General features: G+C 38.8%; 4 protein-coding genes across 7 annotated transcripts; 2 read left to right on the top strand and 2 right to left on the bottom strand.

Moving 5' to 3' along the window:
- The first annotated feature begins 1,761 nt into the window (after positions 1–1,761).
- Positions 1,762–9,234, top strand: LOC103977800 (sorting nexin 2B). Of its 4 annotated transcripts, XM_018822728.2 has the most exons (6): positions 1,762–2,899; positions 4,100–4,312; positions 4,427–4,687; positions 7,376–7,462; positions 8,331–8,411; positions 8,781–9,234. In XM_018822728.2, exons 1-5 carry the CDS (start codon positions 1,913–1,915, stop codon positions 8,409–8,411), a joined length of 1,629 nt encoding a protein of 542 aa, XP_018678273.2. In that variant the 5' UTR covers positions 1,762–1,912; the 3' UTR covers positions 8,781–9,234. The 4 variants fall into 4 exon arrangements, with proteins under 4 accessions (XP_018678273.2, XP_064954857.1, XP_018678274.2 ...); XM_065098785.1 differs by lacking the exon at positions 8,781–9,234 and having other exon boundaries at positions 8,331–8,627; XM_065098786.1 differs by lacking the exon at positions 8,781–9,234 and having other exon boundaries at positions 1,764–2,899; positions 4,103–4,312; positions 8,331–8,627.
- Positions 9,235–10,553: 1,319 nt separating this feature from the next.
- Positions 10,554–11,449, bottom strand: LOC103977801 (PRA1 family protein B2-like). Its single transcript, XM_009393422.3, has one exon. The coding sequence runs from the start codon at positions 11,399–11,401 to the stop codon at positions 10,748–10,750; it is 654 nt and encodes a 217-aa protein (XP_009391697.2). The 5' UTR covers positions 11,402–11,449; the 3' UTR covers positions 10,554–10,747.
- A 739-nt stretch (positions 11,450–12,188) lies between these two features.
- LOC135607183 (protein trichome birefringence-like 35) lies at positions 12,189–14,235 on the bottom strand. Its single transcript, XM_065098787.1, has 5 exons — positions 13,760–14,235; positions 13,381–13,552; positions 13,074–13,273; positions 12,836–12,988; positions 12,189–12,700 (listed from the first exon to the last, which is right to left on the bottom strand). Exons 1-5 carry the CDS (start codon positions 13,849–13,851, stop codon positions 12,370–12,372), a joined length of 948 nt encoding a protein of 315 aa, XP_064954859.1. The 5' UTR covers positions 13,852–14,235; the 3' UTR covers positions 12,189–12,369.
- A 4,126-nt stretch (positions 14,236–18,361) lies between these two features.
- LOC135607184 (abscisic acid receptor PYL4-like) lies at positions 18,362–20,302 on the top strand. Its single transcript, XM_065098789.1, has one exon. It carries the CDS (start codon positions 18,530–18,532, stop codon positions 19,139–19,141), a length of 612 nt encoding a protein of 203 aa, XP_064954861.1. The 5' UTR covers positions 18,362–18,529; the 3' UTR covers positions 19,142–20,302.
- The last annotated feature ends 22 nt before the right edge of the window (positions 20,303–20,324 follow it).

Here is a 20,324-nt window from a genome sequence, read left to right on the forward strand (position 1 = left end):
CAGTAACACGTAATTCCAGATAATGCATTCAATAACTAGAGATGAATGATGTCATTTGAATTGGTTGCTAAAATAATATCATAACACACTATTTAGTTACTAACACAAAGCCGTGACGAAGTCCGAGAAAATAAAGATTGGATACAAGAAAAAAAAAACTAGATGAACTAAAATTAAAATTGTTGTGATTTTAGAACCAAGAATCCACAAAATTTTGAATCAGTTCGAACTCATAAGCCCACTTCGTTATCTATGGTTTCCCAATAAAACCTTGATTTTGCAGATACTGAAGAAAAAAATGATAATATCAATATTTATTAATCAACCTTCCAAGTAGATGCTCAGTGCAATGATTTCTTCAACAATGTAGTTCAAGACAAGAATTAAATTGCTAAAGTTCCTTCCCAGTAGACAACAAGTTCATTAACATAATTCCCAACCTAAGGAACTAAGATCAATCCTTTTGTATCCTGAAATAAGATATTTCTCTTTTTTTCTTCTTTTTTTCTTTTTGGAGAGTTGTTTGTTGAAACAAGTAATTAAAGAAAGCAATACAGTCATAAGATATGATTTTTTCCATTTGGAACACAGTGCCAATGATGGAATAATAAGCATACACACTGCATAAAATAAAAAAGCAATTAGATGCATCTATTTTAACTTACTGCCAATCAAATCTGCAAGAAGAAAGTGCAATTAGTCTAAAGCTTCAAACAAACAACTAGTCTGAAATGTATGATCCGTTCTTGTTGTAGATAGCCCCTGTTGGTGTGAACCTAATTATAACAGTTTTACCTCCCTATTATGCATAACAAAGGAACCAGAAAATACATGAGATGGAAAGATTTTCTACCATCCACGATTGCACTACTGGTATGTGTCCTCCCTCTGGCAACGACTACGAATACCTCCATAGGTTAACCCCAACGCAGATGATGTTTGGCATCGAAGATTCAGCTACAACAGAAACAAGGAATTATAAGTAAATTCCAAGGCAGCAATCAGTGACATTAATGTCAGTTTTGATCAGATCGTATAGATTAACTAACAGTATTTATCCAAAAATCCAGTCAGAATGTCAAGTCAATCATCCTCTGTACATTGGAACAAGAAAGATGCCTTTCTAAGATAGTTCTTCACTGTCAATTTGTGAATATGAAGCAGCAAAATGGCATCCCTTGTTTTTTTCGAGCATTACGTCGAACAGGTGACGCGCAACTGTTTGTCAACTGGATGAGGAGCCATGTAAAGAAATAGCATGAAGTAAGAAGAAGAAAACGGCTAGAAAGAGAGCTAAGCACGGAGAATCTATCGAAGGAAAACCGGGTTGGAAGAGGAGACAGCGGCACATTGTTGCTCGTAGTCTGGGCGACAGCGACGCTCGAGGGAGGATGTTGAGAGAGCCACCAAAAGCAACATTAAGGCGGATGACTGCACCCAATAGAAGGCTGGGATTTCACCGAAGCGCCTTCTCTGTACAAAGTAGAGATGGGCCCGTGTTGCTTTCACATAGATGACACGTGGAAGTACAAATGGACGATAAATTAGCACCAACAGATGATCGAGATATGGAATTAAATGTTTGATTACTCAATTCTTGTCGATTTATATGCTTAATTAATCAATCTCAATTAATTAAGTCATGAATTATGAATTAATCTGTTTAATTAATCCATCGGACACAACGACGGTCACGTGACCCGTGATTTCTGTTACGGCAGTGTCCAACTCTCCCCTACGACTCTCTCTAACGAGTCCTTATCGTCACCGCCAGTGCAACTATCCCTCTTCATTCGTAACTTCCCCTCCGAACGCTTCTTTATATCTCCTCTTTCCCTCCGAATCCCGTCGAGATTTATCTCACCAATTTGCTTCTTTGTTTCTCTTCTTGCAAATAGACAATCAAACAATCATGATGGGTCTGGAGGCGTTCTTAGGGTTTGCCTCAATCAGGGCGAGAAAAGAGAGGGAGAGCCTCGCCCGCTCCGACGCCGCCGCCTCAGACTGCCGCACCGCCATACCTTCCTCCCTTCCCTCCGACGTAGATCCCCTCCTCTTTCCCACTCCTCGCGGCGGTGACTCCCCTCCGCCGTCGTCCTCCTCCGTCCTCGAGCCGCCTTCCTACGCAGACGTTGTCTTCAGCCCCTTTGAATCCAGCAATGGCGCGTCCGATCAGGGGCCCTTCCTTCGCCTCGATGCCTCCCCCAGATCTGCCCGCGCCGTCGCCTCCGATTACCGCCGTATCGCCGTATCCGACCCGCAGACAGAGGTGGAGGCCTCGAACTCGCTCGTCCCAGGCGGGACGACCTACGTCACCTACCTCATTACCACCCGCGTCCGTCCGGGCTCCGATGACGCCGGCCCCGAGTTCAGCGTCCGGCGGCGGTTCCGCGACGTTGTGACGCTCGCTGACCGGCTTTCTGAGGCATACCGCGGCTTCTTCATCCCGCCGCGGCCTGATAAGAACCTGGTCGATAGCCAGATAATGCAGAAGCACGAGTTTGTGGAGCACCGACGGTTGGCGCTCGAGAAGTACCTGCGGAGGCTCGCGGAGCACCCGGTTATTGGGAAAAGTGATGAGCTTAGGGTGTTCCTGCAGGAAAAGGGGAAGCTGCCGCTGCCAACGACGACCGACGTGGCTTCGAGGATGATGGATGGGGCGGTACGGCTGCCGAAGCAGCTGTTCGGGGAGTGGGCGGCCGCACAAGTCGCGCCACAGGACATCGTCCAGCCTGCGAAGGGCGGCAGGGATTTGCTGAGGATATTTAAGGAATTGAAGCAGGCCGTGGTCAATGACTGGAGTGGAGTGAAGCCATCGGTCGTGGAGGACAAGGAGTTTTTGGAGAGGAAGGAGAAGATGCAGGACCTCGAATGGCAGCTGACCCCCGCATCACAGCAGGTATGTGAAAATTACTGAGAAATGGAAGTGGAGTCTGGATGCTTGTCTGATCCACTGATGAATGTGGTATCTGTTGCTGTAGATATGGTCTTAGAAATTGAATTAAGAGAAAAGATCGTTTAGTTTACTTCAATTTTATTGTTTTTGTACAAAATTTGACTTAAGAATCTAACAATCCAGAATTCTGTGTTTTGATTGATTTAATCTTCGAAGTTTCTCAGCTGTAAATAAACAAAATACCACTTTGGAAGCAGAACTACAATGTAGTATTTCTAATGGAGTGGAAAAGGATTTGCAGTCATTTACAGTGCAGTGTTCTTAAGCAGTAACCACAATTACCAACTATTTGGAAGCATTTATTCTGAGAACAATGATGCATTAAATTGTCTGGTCATGGTTATCAATTCTTCTTATAGAAGGTTTTTGTGACTGCAAGATCGTCAAGGACATTCTATGACAATATTATAATACTTTATTGACAAACCTTGTGCCTTTAACCTTCGGAAAAGGGTCACGGTAAGTGGAGAGAGATGCTCGCTGTATTGGATGACTTATTTTCTTTTGTTTTGCATACTTGTTCCAAGATCTTCATGCATCATTTTTGCACCTTTATATTGCATTTTGTTTGGATGAGGATTTCTAGACTGTTCAAGTGTTGTTACTCATTATATCTTGCTCTCTTTAAGGATTAACCATTTGTTGGCAATTTAAATTAGATTCCTAACAAGTGTTTGTTGTTACTCATTATATCTTGCTCTCTTTAAGGATTAACCATTTGTTGGCAATTTAAATTAGATTCCTAACAAGTGTTTGTATAAGGCCACGTTTATGCAGAATAAGCTACATGAGGAACACAGCTCTAATTTGTCGGTTTTCTGACAAAGCACAAACTCTTGCTTAAGGAGTTAAGATTGTCTAATTTAGAGTTTTCTAAGCTTTTTGGGCCTAAATATTATTTCATTTTTGGTTAAACCTTTCACATAAAATGCCACTCTTATATAATTGGGAATTAAGTTTCTTGATGAGAAGTGTGGTTCTGGTTAATAGTTTTATAGTCAACCTAACTACCTTCAGAGTCTTCTTGTGTTATCACTCAGAATTTGCCTGGTGCTTTTTTAATATTTCAGTGGTCCAGTTGTTGAATCCTTAGATTTTGTTTGCACCTTTAGATTTCTACTAATTGAGCATTATGCTTTTTAGCAGGCTGAAGCTCTTATTAGATCACAACAAGATGTCAGTGAAATAATGGGAGGGTTGGGTTTGACCTTCATCAAACTGATAAAGTTTGAGACTGAGGAGAGTGTATACCGCTCGCAGAGGATACGAGTTGCTGATACCAAAAATGTCGCAACTGCTGCAGTAAAAGCAAGCAGATTATATCAAGAATTGAATGCTCAAACTGTCAAACATCTGGTACTTATCATAGCTAGCTTATCTATTTTTGCATGAACTTCATTAAACCAAAAATTGTCGAGGAGGGACTTTATGTGTCCTGCTATTTACTTATCTGGGAATTTCATTTCTCAGGACACACTGCATGAGTATCTAGGACTAACGGTAGCTGCTCGCAGTGCATTCTCAGACAGAACTAGCACTCTGTTGACTGTGCAAACACTAATGTCGGATTTAACAACCTTGAATACAAGGGTTGAGAAACTTGAAGCTGCATCCTCAAAGATATTTGGTGGTGACAGATCAAGACTCCGTAAAGTGGATGAACTAAGAGAAACAATAAGAGTCACCGAGGATGCAAAAAGCTGTGCAATAAGAGAGTATGAGAGGATAAAGGTATTGTCTGTTTCTCTCACAGATCACACAGAACAATGCATAAACACTGAATATATTACCAAATAGAAATTTCATCATTTTTTTCATGTACCATGCTTGTCCATCTACAATGATTGGAATTTTCAGTTATAATAATTTTCAATCAAACTTCATAGCATATCTTTCAGGTTCCATGGCTATTCAGGATATTTCTTTAAATTATGAGTGCATCGATCTTGCCTTGGTAGACTGGAAGGAACCATCTGGACTTGTCTTGCTGAAACATTAATGCAACTTGCATTGGACTCTAGTTGTTCAACACGTAATAAAAAGGAAATTCCTAGTAAATTTATCAAGCTGCAATACTGCTTTACACTAAAGACCTAACAAAGCATGTTAATCTTGTCAAAAAATATAAAAAATTTGTACTAATGTTTTAGCAAGTGTTTTCAAATCAACTTTGGGAATTAGCTTAACTGTCATTTCCTGATGTACCATACCAAGGATGACACCACGGATGTCTTTGTTACGTTCTAATCTGTTTGCAGTTTGTCAAAGTTGATTTGGTAGATAATAGTTAAGCTAATTTTCAGAACTGATTTGGAAACACTTATTGAAAAGTCGGTACTGAGTCTTTTTTATTTTTTTGACAAGATTAACATGCTTGGTTAGGTCTTTAGTGTAGTTGTATCACATCAAAAATTCTGACAATAGTCTTTGTTATTATGGTTCTTTTGCTGTTTTGAACTTATATATGCAACGTCTTCCTCAGTAAGGTAGGGGTGTTGAAAAGAAGAAGACTCTCGTTCCTCCACCGTGTCCTTTTGATGTTGTTGAAGCAAGATATCTTTATGTCTGTTGAAAGTTAGCTTATGATGTCCAAGTAAATTTATCAAGCTGCAATGCTGCACCAGATAGTTTCTTATTTGACTGCATGATGAAATTTGTCTTACTAAATGGTGAACTTTTTAAGTGATGCAGCCCAATCAGTAACACATTTGCACATTTTGGTAACTTACTACTAATGGCAAAAATAATAAAATTCTTATCCTAGTTTTAAAGATGCAATGAATTGTCATTTGCAAAATATGCTATGGTAATGTGAGTATTAATTACTTCATGCCAGTTTTTTCTGTATACCAGTAGAAGACTATGAGTTGGTTTTCTAGGAGTTTTCAATTATGATGATAGTAAAACCATATAAGTCTGTCCCAGTAATTTGTATAAGCGTTACTAATTCTTTCTTTTTGTTCATTATATCAAATTATGATCTCTCATCTCTTTGTTGCTTTTGGAAATTGATTTCTAGCCCAACTGCAGTTCTCAATGCTATTCCTCCTATACTACAATTGGCTATTTATTTGACTGACTTGAATGAGCTAGAAATTCCTCTGGTTGAATCATTTTGATGTGAACTGCAGGCCTCCCATGTGAAGGCAATCCAAAGATCACAAAGCAACTCTCAAGGATTTAAGCATTAGATTCTTTACTTACATTTAAAGCAAAATTATTTGATTTGGGGTATCGATATTTCTCATGCTTAGATGGTTTAATTGACTTCGTTGCATTTTAGTTATACTATTGGATTAAATGTTAGTATTATTTTTTTCCTTCTATCATCACATCAGCATCTTATCCACAAACTATTTGTATGCTTGTGTACTTGATAGAGTACACTCTTTTTTGCTGATATATGACACATAAATGGGTATCAAACAATGCCACGTGCTTTTGGACATCCTGGAAAAGGGGGAAGAATCTGGAAATATGGCTGTTTGATGTTGTTGAGTGGCATAGGTCTTAATTTATGAGTTTTGCACTGTTGATTATATTGCAACATGAAGTCTGCTGTAACTTGAGAGTTTTTGATGGATTACTGAGAGAGAAATTGTTAGTTCCATACTCTGTTCTAGTCATCCCACCCTTTGGGCTTGGGAACCTGCTACAAATCCTGATTACTCAGCTCCAAAGGTCTTTTGGTTTTTCACTCAGGTTCTTTATGCTACTGTTGTTGAGGATAGATTTCTCATAGGAACATTTAATTAGTATCATGCTAAATATGGCAACCGGTGGGAACCAATGAGCATGATATCAATAAGCATTTGCCTAGAATATGATAGCCAGATATGTTATATCAACTGTAGAAACATTTCTACTTGACTCTAATTGTTATTTCATGATCTTAAGATGCTGCTGTTAAAATGATATCATTTTTAATCCTACCTTGCTAAATAATAGAATGAGAATATTTGAACCCTCTTCTTTTATGGAAATTCGAACTTTATCTGTTACAAAATCATCTGGTGACGTTACCAGTGTAATAATAGAATTGAGTACCCATACCAGTGTAAAGCATTTGTGCATCTGGTGACCTTAACTGGAAAGGACTTATCTTAAAATAAAAAAAATCCAAAATCCAAAAGGACTTCAGGTCAAACATATAAGTGACCGGACCTTCTTTTATGGGCCTTCAGTTGTCCAATCAGCTAATTGAGGTTGTCCTTTCAATGACCAAATGTATGCTTTTGGTCTTAGATCTCAAATTGGGAGGTTTGATACTTTATGTGGGTTGCTTGACAACAAAATTTGGGTTTCCTTTTAACTCTGTTTGGCTTTTGCTTCCTAAGACGTATATTCTTCCAAAACAAATACATTGAACTATATAGGATATAATTTTGCAGATATCTAAGACAGTTGTCATTTGTGCAGAAAAACAACCGGAATGAGCTTGATAGGCTAGACAGAGAAAAGCATGATGATTTTCTCAGCATGCTGAAAGGGTTTGTAATAAATCAGGTAAAGCCCACTCTCTGCTTGATGATGTGGAACATATTGGGAAGCAGCAATATTGTGTCTTTTGACCATGGAAGTACTTGGACATTTCTCATGCTTTAGTTTGTCATTTAAGAGCCAACACCTTGAACAGTAGTGAAGATTGTCTGCACTACTTCATATTTATATATGAAAAGTTTGGCATAAATTGATTTTGAAGAAGGGTTTAGTGCAAGTTACTTGTTCCCTTCAATGCAATTTTTTCTGCAAATTATCTCGGGATAGATAATTTCACTTCATATGCAACTTTCCTGTCCTCAAATGCAGTTGCACCAGCAATTCCTCTGGTAGCACATAATCAAACTTCAGGATAGTTTATGGATGTCATATTTTTCTCTTTTTTGTTAGCTCGATAAATACTAGGCTATATAAAGACATACCGAATCTTCTGTTGACTTGCAGTGTTGTTATCAATACATTAAGATCATCTGAAATACATCACTGACATGATGCAATATATATTTTTTTGAACATCATACTTGTAGAATTTACTCTTCTTTGTTTTGTGTTATGATTTTACCATTGATCCCACTTCTGGAGCAAATTACTGGGGACTGGGTTTTTTTAGCACATGAGATTTTTTATTTTGGAAAAACAAAGCTAGGATCCATTCCATTGATTAAAGTATTGTGCAGCTGATCTTTTTTGCTTGGAACCACGATGCTGGCTGGAATCCCTCAGTAATTGCCCAGCATCTACTGTGCATGTTAAGTTAGATAACTATCAAAATGTGTTGTTGTGAGCATTTTAAGCTTGTAGTTAGGAAATCATCGTTGTTTGTTATGCCTATAATACATTGCGACTTACTGATTCCTTGATTCACGTTGAACAGGTTGGATATTCTGAAAAGATTGCAAGTGTCTGGGCTACCGTTGCGGAAGAAACTAGTAGATATGCAAGAGAAAACAATTAGGTTATTGCTAATGCAAGCCAAAACTCAGTTTATAGCCTGCTATCTTCTCCATGACACTTGCGTATACACTACCTTGTAGATAGATATAACAAACAAAAAAAGAGAAGAGATTAAACAGATTCTTTCCTATCTTTATTTCATTATTATTATTATTATTTTTTAGGTTATACAACACCCTTTTTCTTAATGATTTGAAGTTGCTCTCTCGTTTGGCTACTGCTGTTTGGGTTTGTGAAATTTTGATGGGGCTGTTTTTTTGGCTAATTATTGACAACGTCGTATGTTATTTTCTTAACCTTATTTCATCCATTCAAACATTACATAACATGCATATTACAGTATCTTAACGTAAGATGTCTTCTTCTGCAGCATCGGACGGGGTCTTCCCGGAGGCAAGTGAGATGGGTGAATGTGGTGGCGACGATGAAAATGGTAAAACCTGCCTTGGCTCACTCGATTGCTAATCACATAAGAGAAATGCATGATTAAGATATGCGAAGGCAGAATATATATAATGTTAGGAGCATTTCGTTTAGAGGGACTTCTTTTCCCCTTCCCAGATAGATAGAATGGAAAATGCTGACCTGTCCAAAAACACTCCATTGCGTGTCACCAGCTCCAAAGGGCCGTCTCCGTCGCCATGATCATGACGTAGTGTCGGTCGTGAGAGACATTCCTTGTTCGGCATGGAGAGCTCTTGGCGAGCACAGGTAGACGGCAATCACTTGCCCAAACATATACGTATGTTTGGACTAATCAACAATAGAATATCAATAAATAATATATAATACACCAAATTTACAGAGTTCGAGGTTTCTTACCTAAATCCAAATTAATAGAGGCAATCAGTCTCTCTCTCTCGATATATATATATATATATATATATATATATATATATATATAATGGTTATTGTTATTATGATCCTTTTGTTGTTTTGAATTTATATATATGCAACCTCCTCTTTTTCTCATAAATAAGAGTGTCGAAAAGAACATGACTCTTTGTTTCTCCACCTTATCCTTTCGATATTATTGAATCAAGATATTTTTTATGACTCTTGAAAAATAACTTATGATGAACTTGATTTAGGTATTATATTTTTTTAATACTTATTTTTTTTTATTTTGGTTAAGAGTATGAGTATCATGTGATGAGTAAAAGAAAAGAGTTTGTGGAATATTTTGATATAATTCGTAAAATAAAATTTAAAAATAGATTTATCTACGAAATAGCACTTTAACCTCAATTAGATTGAGAACGTACAACATACCTTTGATGAACTTTAAACGTTCAGGAAGCCTGGTGAAGATGCATTATTTGCTAATAGTCTAGTGATTATTTATAAACATTTCATAGCAAATGAAACAACTTTAACCTTAATTGGATTAGGGAATGTACAGCCTGCCTTTGATGAACTTCAGGAAGTCTGGTGAAGATAACTTATTTGTCGATAGAAAGAAAATAAACAGTGACCTCTCATTGTTGTTCAAAAACATATTAAGGATCTAAAGGGATGAGTTAAAAAATTGTTGGTTTAAGACACACAAATATTCCATCAGGTGAATTGAATTATGAAGGAAGCATTTGCTGAATATTTTAAACTAGTAAATAGGGTGACAGTGATATTAGGCGTCCAAGAAGGTGAGATCAACTGTGGGAGTAATAGAATTTATGGAGACATATAATGGGCTCAGTTGCTGAATATGTTGTCAAAGAGCACAAAAATTAATGATGAACCTTAATACCATGGGGATTATTAGTTACATTATCTTGTGTAATTAAAGTAAACTCATATGTTCTATGCTATGTCTTTCTATGTGATTTATTGGATTTAATTTAATTTTTTTACTTAGTATTACAAGTTTTACTCTGCAGAGATTTCTTTTAATATGATTATACATGTGAAAAGTGATGTAATAATGTTCAATAATTTTTTTTGTTTATTAGGTTCTATTAAATTTAACTTTATCCTTCTATGAGTAGTCATCAAATTTGATAATCTAAAAATTAACCAAATTAATATTAATAGCGTATATATAATGTGATTGCAAGACACTGAGCGAGACAAACAAAGCAATGTGTTGATTGCCAGATCTCAACCTGCAGCAGTATTAAATCAAGATAACAAAAATTCCAAGAGATCAACAAATTTAGCAGATCTAAAAGAAATTATAGATAGAACGCGTTAACAAAGTTCAAGATCTAAACCAAGTAACGGAAAGAACGAGCAAACCATCCATCGAAGGATTCAATGTCGATCAGTTTCAAGAAGAATGCGGGAGTAGAAGGAAACCCTAGATCCGAGAATTAACTATTTGTGCTCACCAGATCCACGTCAGACGAGGACGGCGGGGCCGGAGGAGGCCGGGGCCCCGCCGAGGAACGACAAGAGGCCGCCGGCGGGCCCCCCCGGGTCCTGCTCGTCCAGGAAGAGGTCCTCCGGCAACCGGAAGGCGCCATGGACGCAGACGATGGCGGCGCCGACCGTGAGTGCGGAGACGATGAGGGATCCGACGGAGGTGAGGAAGACGACGAGGAGGGTGATGAGGACGAGGCCCGCGAGGACCTCGCGGTCGGAGAAGGGGCGGCGGAAGAGGACGAGCGGGGGGGCGTCGGCGGGGCGGAAGAGGTAGAGGAAGGCCCAGGCGGCGAGGAGCGCGAGGAGGAGGAGGAGGGAGAAGGGGTGGGAGAGCAGGGACAGGGCGAGGGCTGCGGCGAGGAGCGCCAGGTAGTTGACGCGGAAGTAGGCGAGGTTCTTGCGGAGGCGGGAGGCGGCGTCCGAGAGGGAGTCCGGGCGGGCGAAGGCGGTGCGGTCGAGGAGCTCCGACCAGGGGCGTCGGTGGGCGAGGGAGCGGCGGGCGGAGTCGGAGAGCCGGGAGAGGAATAGGCGGAGGGCGGGGACAGAGATCGCTGGGGCGGAGGCAGTGGCGGCCCCGCCGCCGCCGCCCGCGGAGGACACGGGGAGGATGGGCGGCGCAGCGGATGCCATCGACAGAAACCAAAGCGAGTCTCAATTGGGTCCGTCCCTCTTCGCTCAAGTCGGAGATGTGTCAGTTTAATACACGTAGTTTTACGTTTCTATCCCTGAAAATGCTTAAAAATAACGTGTAAAATCCAAATATAATATATATTTTCTCTAAATATTAAGATTCTCCCCTCCATTAACAAACATCCACAAATCTCAAATGAAGTAACTAATATTAGCTAATTTGAGTTTATCTTCGTGAAACATATGAATTTATGGCCAACAATTAAAATCAAAATTGTAAAAATAAATACAAAAGATATAATTTTGTCATAATAAAAATCAAATAAAAGATAGATAATTTTAACAGTGAATAAGAGCTCAAAGAATCACCAAACAATACTATAAATCAATGTTAAAGTTTCTTAATCATAATTTATTAGTTGATTCTTTATATTTATATATATATATATATATATATATATATATATATATATATATATATATATATATATATATATATATATTAGATATTCAACCGAACTCTAAATCAATATTGAAGTCCTGAACTCAAACTTCACCAGCAGAGGAAATTCCACTACATAATATAAAATTCAAAGGAGAAAACATGCTATTTCCAGAAATAATATACATGTATCTTCCTAATTGATTCAACAGGACAGTAAGATCTGAAAACCACTAGATAAATCTTAAGCTGATTAAGCCTTTGATACATGCACCTCTGCACAATGAAAAAACAAAATCCACTTGAAGAATCTAGAGAGAAAGTCAACTCCCCTGCAATATCTAATGCCAAGACTCCTCAGTTGACTCTAATAGAAGTCCACAGTTCATTCAGTCATGGAAGCCTTAGCTTTTTTGCTCAATTCTGAACAAGAGAGAAAAAAGAACCCTATTATCATGTATGCTTTCTTCTTCTCGTAGTTTTCTTTTCAATGGTAGTAAATACCCAGAGATTCTGTATCTACATCTCACAAAGAGTTGAACAGCAGCTCATTCCAAACATCAGGGACTCCTGGCAAGCACCAGTGGATGCAGTCAGCATAGCTAACAGGATTTGCTAGCTGCTGTGGGCTGTGTGTCTCCCAAAACTTCCTGTAGATGGAAGGATGCCCATCTTTCCTGTACTCTGATAGCTGAGTAATGTTCAGCACCACAACCTTTGTCTGCAGCCTGCCCAGAATGCTTCCCACCATTTGCATGGTGTGCATGTCAGATCCACTTCCCCAGTAACCTTCCTCGTCGATAGGGTTTGTCTCCTGAAAGCAGTTCCCCTCACTTCCTGGATTCCACTCCCTGCTCCTGGAATGATGACAGTGTTTCAGGTTGGGAAATTAAGAGGACAACAAGGAGAAAAGGTAAGTGAGCATATGCTTCTTTCATGTACATGAAAAGCTTGTGCTACGTGACATTGTTCCTACAGCATGATATGCTCACCAGAGATGTGTAGGTGACATGGTGACGAAGAAGACCTTCTGTGCCAAATGGTTCACGGTGGATGCAACCCAATCCGCCCACGTCTCCATGGCCAACTTCATGGCATCCAGTCCATTGGCCTCTTCACAGATCCCATCATCATCAGGTTTCCACCTTCACCAGAGAGTTGAGAAGCGACTGATGATGACATGCTTCACCGTTACTTCTTTAAGGATAATGAAGGATGTTCTATACTCACAATAACTTAATCTTTTGGCCACTCCTCCACCATAGATAAGAGTTGAAGACAAGAATGTCTGCTTTCTCCCACTGACCTGCATGCTTGCCCAGCGCATCTGGTCTGATGATCCTGTCATTTGATCTGTGGTTCACTGGGTCATCAGAATTTGATTCCACAAGCAGTGGTGCCCAGTAAAACTCTATCGTGGCATCATATTCCTATAAAAAATGTGTTAAGATACATCAAGAAAAAGATGAGCTCGATGCAAGTTCTAAGATGCTTATGGCTATACAGAGAGGATTCTCGAAGCAAAATGGCAGCTTACTTCTGCCCTAAAGATTGTTAAAGCTGCATTTGGTGTCATAGATTTCTTCCCATCTGGAATGGCAGACTGAACCATGCACACCATGGATATCCACTGTCCTCTGGTTAGAGAATCACCCACAAACATCAGTCTTTTTCCTCTCAGCTTCTCCAGCATCTCTGTGGCATTCCATCTTTGGAGGAACACAAGAGTGCAGAAAAAGATTTAGTGATCGATGTCAGACTTGTTTACATGCCAAGACCCAAACTTGTCTGTTTCTTCACCCATCATCAAACGAGAGCATTAAGACTCATCAAGGAACAGAGAAGCCTTATGATATGTTTCGGCAACCAAACACAGTAGAAGAATCATGTAAACAGGGATGGAGGAGAAGACGTACTTGTTCAAGTTGCAGCGATGAGGCTGCCATCGCCACCTCTGGTACTCCTCATCCGGCCGGCCATGCTTCCGGCACGCCAACTGGTCCGACATGTAAGGGCATGAAGCTTCCTCGTACAGGGGGTGTGAACTGTTGTCATACACCCACCTCCCGGAGAACACATCGCATCCTTCCTCCCTGCTCTTTTGCTGCCTTCGGCGCTCCGCCGCCGGGCTCGATTTGCCTCTGTAGCTCCTGACCGTAGTACACGCGTTCGACCAATCCAGACCATCTGACAAAGATCAGAGAAGTGCATGATGAGATCAAGGCAATGATGAGAGGAGCAAAGGCAATCTCACCAAAAGTCTCTGTGACAAAGTGGGTGGGAAACGAGGGCTGTGCGGTGGAGGCCTCTCGAGTTCTTATGGCTCTCTCGTCGTGGACAATGGAGGAGAGCAGCAAGAGGGAGAAGACGACCAGGAAGAGGAAGAGCTGGACACTCGTCCTGCTCCATCTCCGCATCGCGTTGCGAAGACACGCACACACACAGAGAGAGAGAGAGAGTAATGTGGGGTGATTAAGGGTTAGTAGTATGTGGTTTTGGACACAATGCGAGGAGGAATCCAACAAAAGCAAGCAATGAAGAGCATATTATATATAGATATAATATACATTTATATTTCTACCTTCCATGTTGCTCCACACTTACATCTCACTTAGACCTTTTACCATATCATATCCATATTTTTTTGGTTCTGAAATAATTTATTATGAGATGAAGTAACTGATTTCATTAACTCGATGATCAAATCTGATCTACAATGTTTAACAGTATATTATTAACACTATATTCATCTAATAGTAATAAATATATATATATATCTAATATTTAGCATGAGAATTCATTGTCAACGGCTCAGTCTCAGCCATTCCCTCATCACCAAAGCCTCGATCTCCAGCACGAAATTTACAGACATGCACCTGTGTACAAACTTCACCGACCAGTCTCATAGGTAGACAGACGTCCCGATGCGCTTTGACTCTCAAATAAGAAGGCTCACTTGGTGGTACAGAGAGAGAGAGAGAGAGAGAGATTGGGCACTTGCTTAAGAACAAGAGATAGATATGTCTGTTTGTGTGTCTCTGAGAGAGAGAGAGAGAGAGAGCGAGAGAGAGAGAGAGATTGGGCACTTGCTTAAGAACAAGAGATAGATATGTCTGTTTGTGTGTGTCTCAGAGAGAGAGAGAGAGAGAGAGAGAGAGAGAGAGAGAGAGAGAGAGAGAGAGAGTCTTGGCATGATGGGGCACTTTTGCTAACGAGAGAGCAAAAGGAGAAATGTGTGTGTCTGATAACTTTCAAGAATTATGAGATCTCTCTCACTCACAAAACCATATATTTGTCCATATCTGTCTGTAATATTCTTTCCAAAGCATGTCAATAGGGAGGGAATGTGGTGGGTATATATGTTCACTGTTTCAATCGAGGGAAGGAAGCTTTCCCTCCAAGGATGGCCCCTTCGACTTCCTATGATTGAAATGGTTCCTTTGGTTTCGATTAACTTAGTCCGCTTAACTGTGGTTAGGTTAGGCTTTCTCGTTCCACCCTTGAGACTTTATTTGACCAAACAACCGTAACCAGCATCGCTTGCGGTTAATGAAGCCCAAGAACAGTCAATGGGCCGGCCCACATGAATCCGGAAGTATGCTATTCTAGCAAAGCCAAGAATAGATCATAGGGAGCCAATTGTGGTTCTTTCATCAAAATAAAAAAGAAGAAAAAACCAAATGATTATATAATCACAGATTTTAAATAATAATAATAATAATAATAATAACACTTGTATCTCTAATTATTAAGAAATAATGACACTCGTATTCCTAATCTTAATGAGAGCCAAAAATGTTAAATAATTGATCACAAGAAATGTTGGGGAAGAAGAGAAAACTTGACAAATCAAAATAGAAATCTGAAAATTAACAATCAAGAATATGTAAGAAAGTTGAGATTTATTTTGGTTTAATAACTCCATATCTACGTCTAAAAAAAAAACTAAATTGTTTACCAAGTAAGATAAATTATAAGACTTTTGAGTTATCCAAATATATTCTTTGTACATCCAATTATAAGACCCATCGTAGATGTTTGGATCGACATTGGCAAGATCGATCATCATATCGATCTCATTGATCACCACCACAATAGTCATTCATAACGTCATCATTTGTCACTAATATTGAAATTATTTTTTTACTCATTAAAATTATGTGTTATATTTTTTAATCAGTAAAGCTAACAGTATTAGAGTAAATATTTTACTTTCATAATTATAGAGATTTCAATATAAACTTTTTAAGTCTAAGGATTGAGATACTAAAAAATCTAACTAGAGAAAGTAATATATAATTAGATCGATAATATCTACACAATTGAACACAATAGGAACTGAGGTTTTCTGCTTTAGTTTGTCTTATTTTTCAGTATTAATTTCTGTTTCTATGTCTGAATTCCTATTGGTTTTAGAAAATTAGATCAAAAGAGAAGAAAAGAGAGTGAAATAAACTTCACAATGACTTCTTTATACTATCATTTCCTTTTTTCTGTGCACTTATGTCAGTGGAAGAATTTTAGAACTGTATCAGTGAGCTGTAAGATTCATTTTATTTTTCAGAATATAGTTTAAGATTCACTTGTTGAACAAGAAGTATGATCCATGTCATAAGGTAATGTTTAATTAATGTGCTAAATTCTGTAGAAAATACTGAACAATTTGATATGTCCAGCACAGAAGAACACAAGGAGTGTGTGTTCAAGAATACCTAAATTTTCTAGGAACAGACATATAACTTGAATTATTAATAAGCTGCATATACTTTTTAAGTGCTTAAGGTTTCAGCAGACAATTTTGTTTCTTTTGGATACTGCTTTGTTTGTTTCAAAGTGATGAAACATTTGATCTACCAAAAAACAAAGATAATTATGAAATATTTGCTTGTTGCATTTTTTTTATATGTATCTTAAACTTGGTCAATAGCCAAGAAAACATAAGAAGAAAGTCCAAATAGCAACCTTGTTGAGATCACTGGCCTTCTTCATATTTGGGGTCTAATTTTGTTGAGATGCAAGTAGATGTGGAACAGAGCAAATCACATATTAAAAGCTTATCACAACCACCCATTTTAGCAGGTGCACATATGAAGGGTGACCTCATGGCACTTTTCTTATCCTCTCTCTCTCTCTCTCTCTCTCTCTCTCTCTCTCTCTCTCTACTTCCATACACTCCCTCTTAAAAGTCCCTATTAAAGATCACACCCTATATTTTTAATCCATATTACATGTTTAGGGCACTCTAAATTGTCTGGAAAGAGTCAAGCTAGTTTAGACCTAGCTTGTACAAATGTAATTTTATTATTAGGGATAGAGTTGTTAATAAAATAAATCAAATAATCTTATATGTACAAATGTAAATTTAATTTTTTTTGGATAAAATGATAGTGATTGAAATTAAATTATATTAAAAAAATTATGTTATATTATATTATATTGTAAAAAATTAAAAATTATAAACTACATATTAAGCACTTAATGTCACTACTTTTATTCCTTCACAATATCCATCTAAGTCTAAATTTAGGTTTCTCTTTTGTCCAACTAAGTCTAACTCTACTCTCTCTTTCACCTTCCTATACTTCATCTTGATTTTAATTTGAAGACAATTCAAAGGACCCTCCCTATACAACAATCATGGTGTGGTCAAATAAGACATGAAATAGAATAAACAACATATATCAAATGACCTAATGACACTTATATTTTAATCCCCTCCCTCTTTAAATCCCCTTTCAGAAAGCCCACCCCAAATGTTCAATCCTTATCATCTTACTAAAATTACATTTGGCACAATCCACTTGCCCCATTTGCATTGTGATCCAAGAATAAGTCCTTTACATTTATATATTTTTTCTTAGAAAATAACATCCTCTTCTCCTTAAATTTCTTTTTGAAAACCAACTGCAAACCTCATATCCCTCCTGCAAATTGCATTATATATATATATATATATATATATATATATATATATATATATATATATATATATATGTATATGTATATATATATATGTATATGTATATATATATATGTATATGTATATATATATATGTATATGTATATATATATATATACATATATATATATATGTATATATATATATGTATATATATATATATGTATATATATATATATATGTATATATATATATATGTATATATGTATATATATATATATATACATACATATATATATATACATACATACATACATACATATATATATATATATACATACATACATACATACATATATATATATATATACATACATACATACATATATATATATATATATACATATATATATATATATATACATATATATATATATATATACATATATATATATATATATATATATATATATATCATCTTCACCTTTGATTTCGTTTTTGAAACCCCACTCACATACATCTTCAAATCCAAATTTCCCCAATAGTTAGACTTTTAGATTTATAATAAAAAAATAAATAAATTTAGAAATAATCCTCTATGAGTCCTCCCATCTTTGCCAACACATTCACTATTTATATCCTCCCACCTTTGCTCATCTCCCACCCCAAGCCAACAACTTTGGCTAATCTTTTCATTTCTTCCCCTTAATTCTTCCTTTTATTTTCTTTTCAGTCCTCGCTGTATAAGAAGGAAGGTTGGAGAGGAGGAGGTTGAAGTGAAGGAGACATGCCTTCCATTCCTCCTCCCAAGCCGTCCACCCAATTCCAAATGGTGACCGCCGCGGAGCGGTGCACGGCGCACGCGCTGCCGGAGGCGGTGGCGAGGCACCACGAGCACGCGGCGGGACCGAAGCAGTGCTGCTCGGCGGTAGTGCAGGCGGTGGCGGCGCCGGTTGGCGCGGTGTGGTCGGTGGTGCGGCGCTTCGACGAGCCGCAGGCCTACAAGCACTTCGTGAAGAGCTGCCGCGTCGTGGGCGGCAACGGCGGGGTGGGCACGCTCCGGGAGGTGCGCGTCGTGTCGGGCCTGCCGGCGGCGACCAGCACCGAGCGGCTCGAGGTCCTGGACGACGAGCACCACGTGCTCAGCTTCCGGGTGGTCGGCGGCGACCACCGCCTCGCCAACTACCGGTCCGTCACCACGCTTCACCCCGCAGCGGGCGGCGGCGGCGGCACTGAGGTCGTGGAGTCGTACGTGGTGGACGTGCCGCCGGGCAACACCAGGGAGGACACGCGCGTGTTCGTCGACACCATCGTCAAGTGCAACCTCCAATCCCTGGCGCGCACCGCCGAAGCCCTTCACCGGCGCCACGTCGCCGCGGCGCCGACGGCGACCCCGTGATCCACCTCCTCTTCCCTGGCCTGTCTCGTCTCTGTCTTCTTCACCTTTTGCTTAGTGTAGGAAACACAGTTGTACAGCTCATGAAATAAAAATCATAATATTTCTCCTCTCCACTTTTCCATTCTTTTGTGGCAAACACAATTCACATAAAAAGTGGCATTAACGTTCGACAAATTTTTAAGATCATATTATTCACCTTAAAAAGATGAATTCCTTGAAAAAATTAATAATAGTAAGCAAAAAACAATTTTGATTGAGTGTCATTTATTTGGAGAAAAGCAGACAAAGCTTTACCTTAATGGCTTCCCCAAGCACAAAGTAGTAGAATACAAATTTTCTATTCAAAGATTGAGGTGTCATCCCTTCAAAGTCATCTGCAGCTACATTTGAACAAAGAAAGGAGTTGTTATTTAGTCAGTGCTCATCTGATGCATGATAAGGTTTTAAATTCTTGCCCTAATTTCTTTAGTCACAGGAGGTTTCAAACTTGCATAAAATTACATTTACATATATATATATATATATATTTAAAGATATGTAATGTAATGTAATGTATTACTTTCCTGTGACGGGGAATCAGCAGCTGGCTCTACCTCTGCAACTTGCTGCTGATAACCTCAAGTTGGTGATGGACAAGAGGCAAGTTGGGGTTCCTTTGTTTGGCCTTTGTATCTGCCACTGTCCTTCGCTTGTCCCTCTTTTGCCTTCTTGTTGCAATTTCTTGTGATGCATTATTTCTGCTTGGTACCAGGAAATGGGGATGGTCTGCAACTTGTGCCTGCAAGTGGGAATGGCTGGCTTCACTGGTTCCTATCACCCTCTAATTTATGGATTGAGCCCCCTACTCCTCGTGTACATCAATCACTTTCAAAGCCTTTTCTCAGAATTGACCACACAGTGGGTCAGGTTAAATGGTGGGTGGGTTTACAGGAAGGAATGAATCAATGAATGAATAGTGAATAATACAAAGTGAAAAGGTAGTGGCTTGTTGGTCTAAAGGCGAAGTAACATACATACCCTGCTTTCATTGGTGGTACAACGGTCACTAAAGAACTGTTAGATGTGGAAGCAGTGAATGCAGTCTCCAATGAGGTTAATTACTAAAAAGAATGTGTTGTGTTGTTCTTGGAAGTGTTCTTGTTCTCCTTATCATCCTTCGATTTTTAACCTTCAAATACAAAAG

The sequence above is a fragment of the Musa acuminata genome, chromosome BXJ2-3, assembly GCF_036884655.1.
Source record: "Musa acuminata AAA Group cultivar baxijiao chromosome BXJ2-3, Cavendish_Baxijiao_AAA, whole genome shotgun sequence".
NCBI classification, from domain to species: Eukaryota; Viridiplantae; Streptophyta; class Magnoliopsida; order Zingiberales; family Musaceae; genus Musa; species Musa acuminata.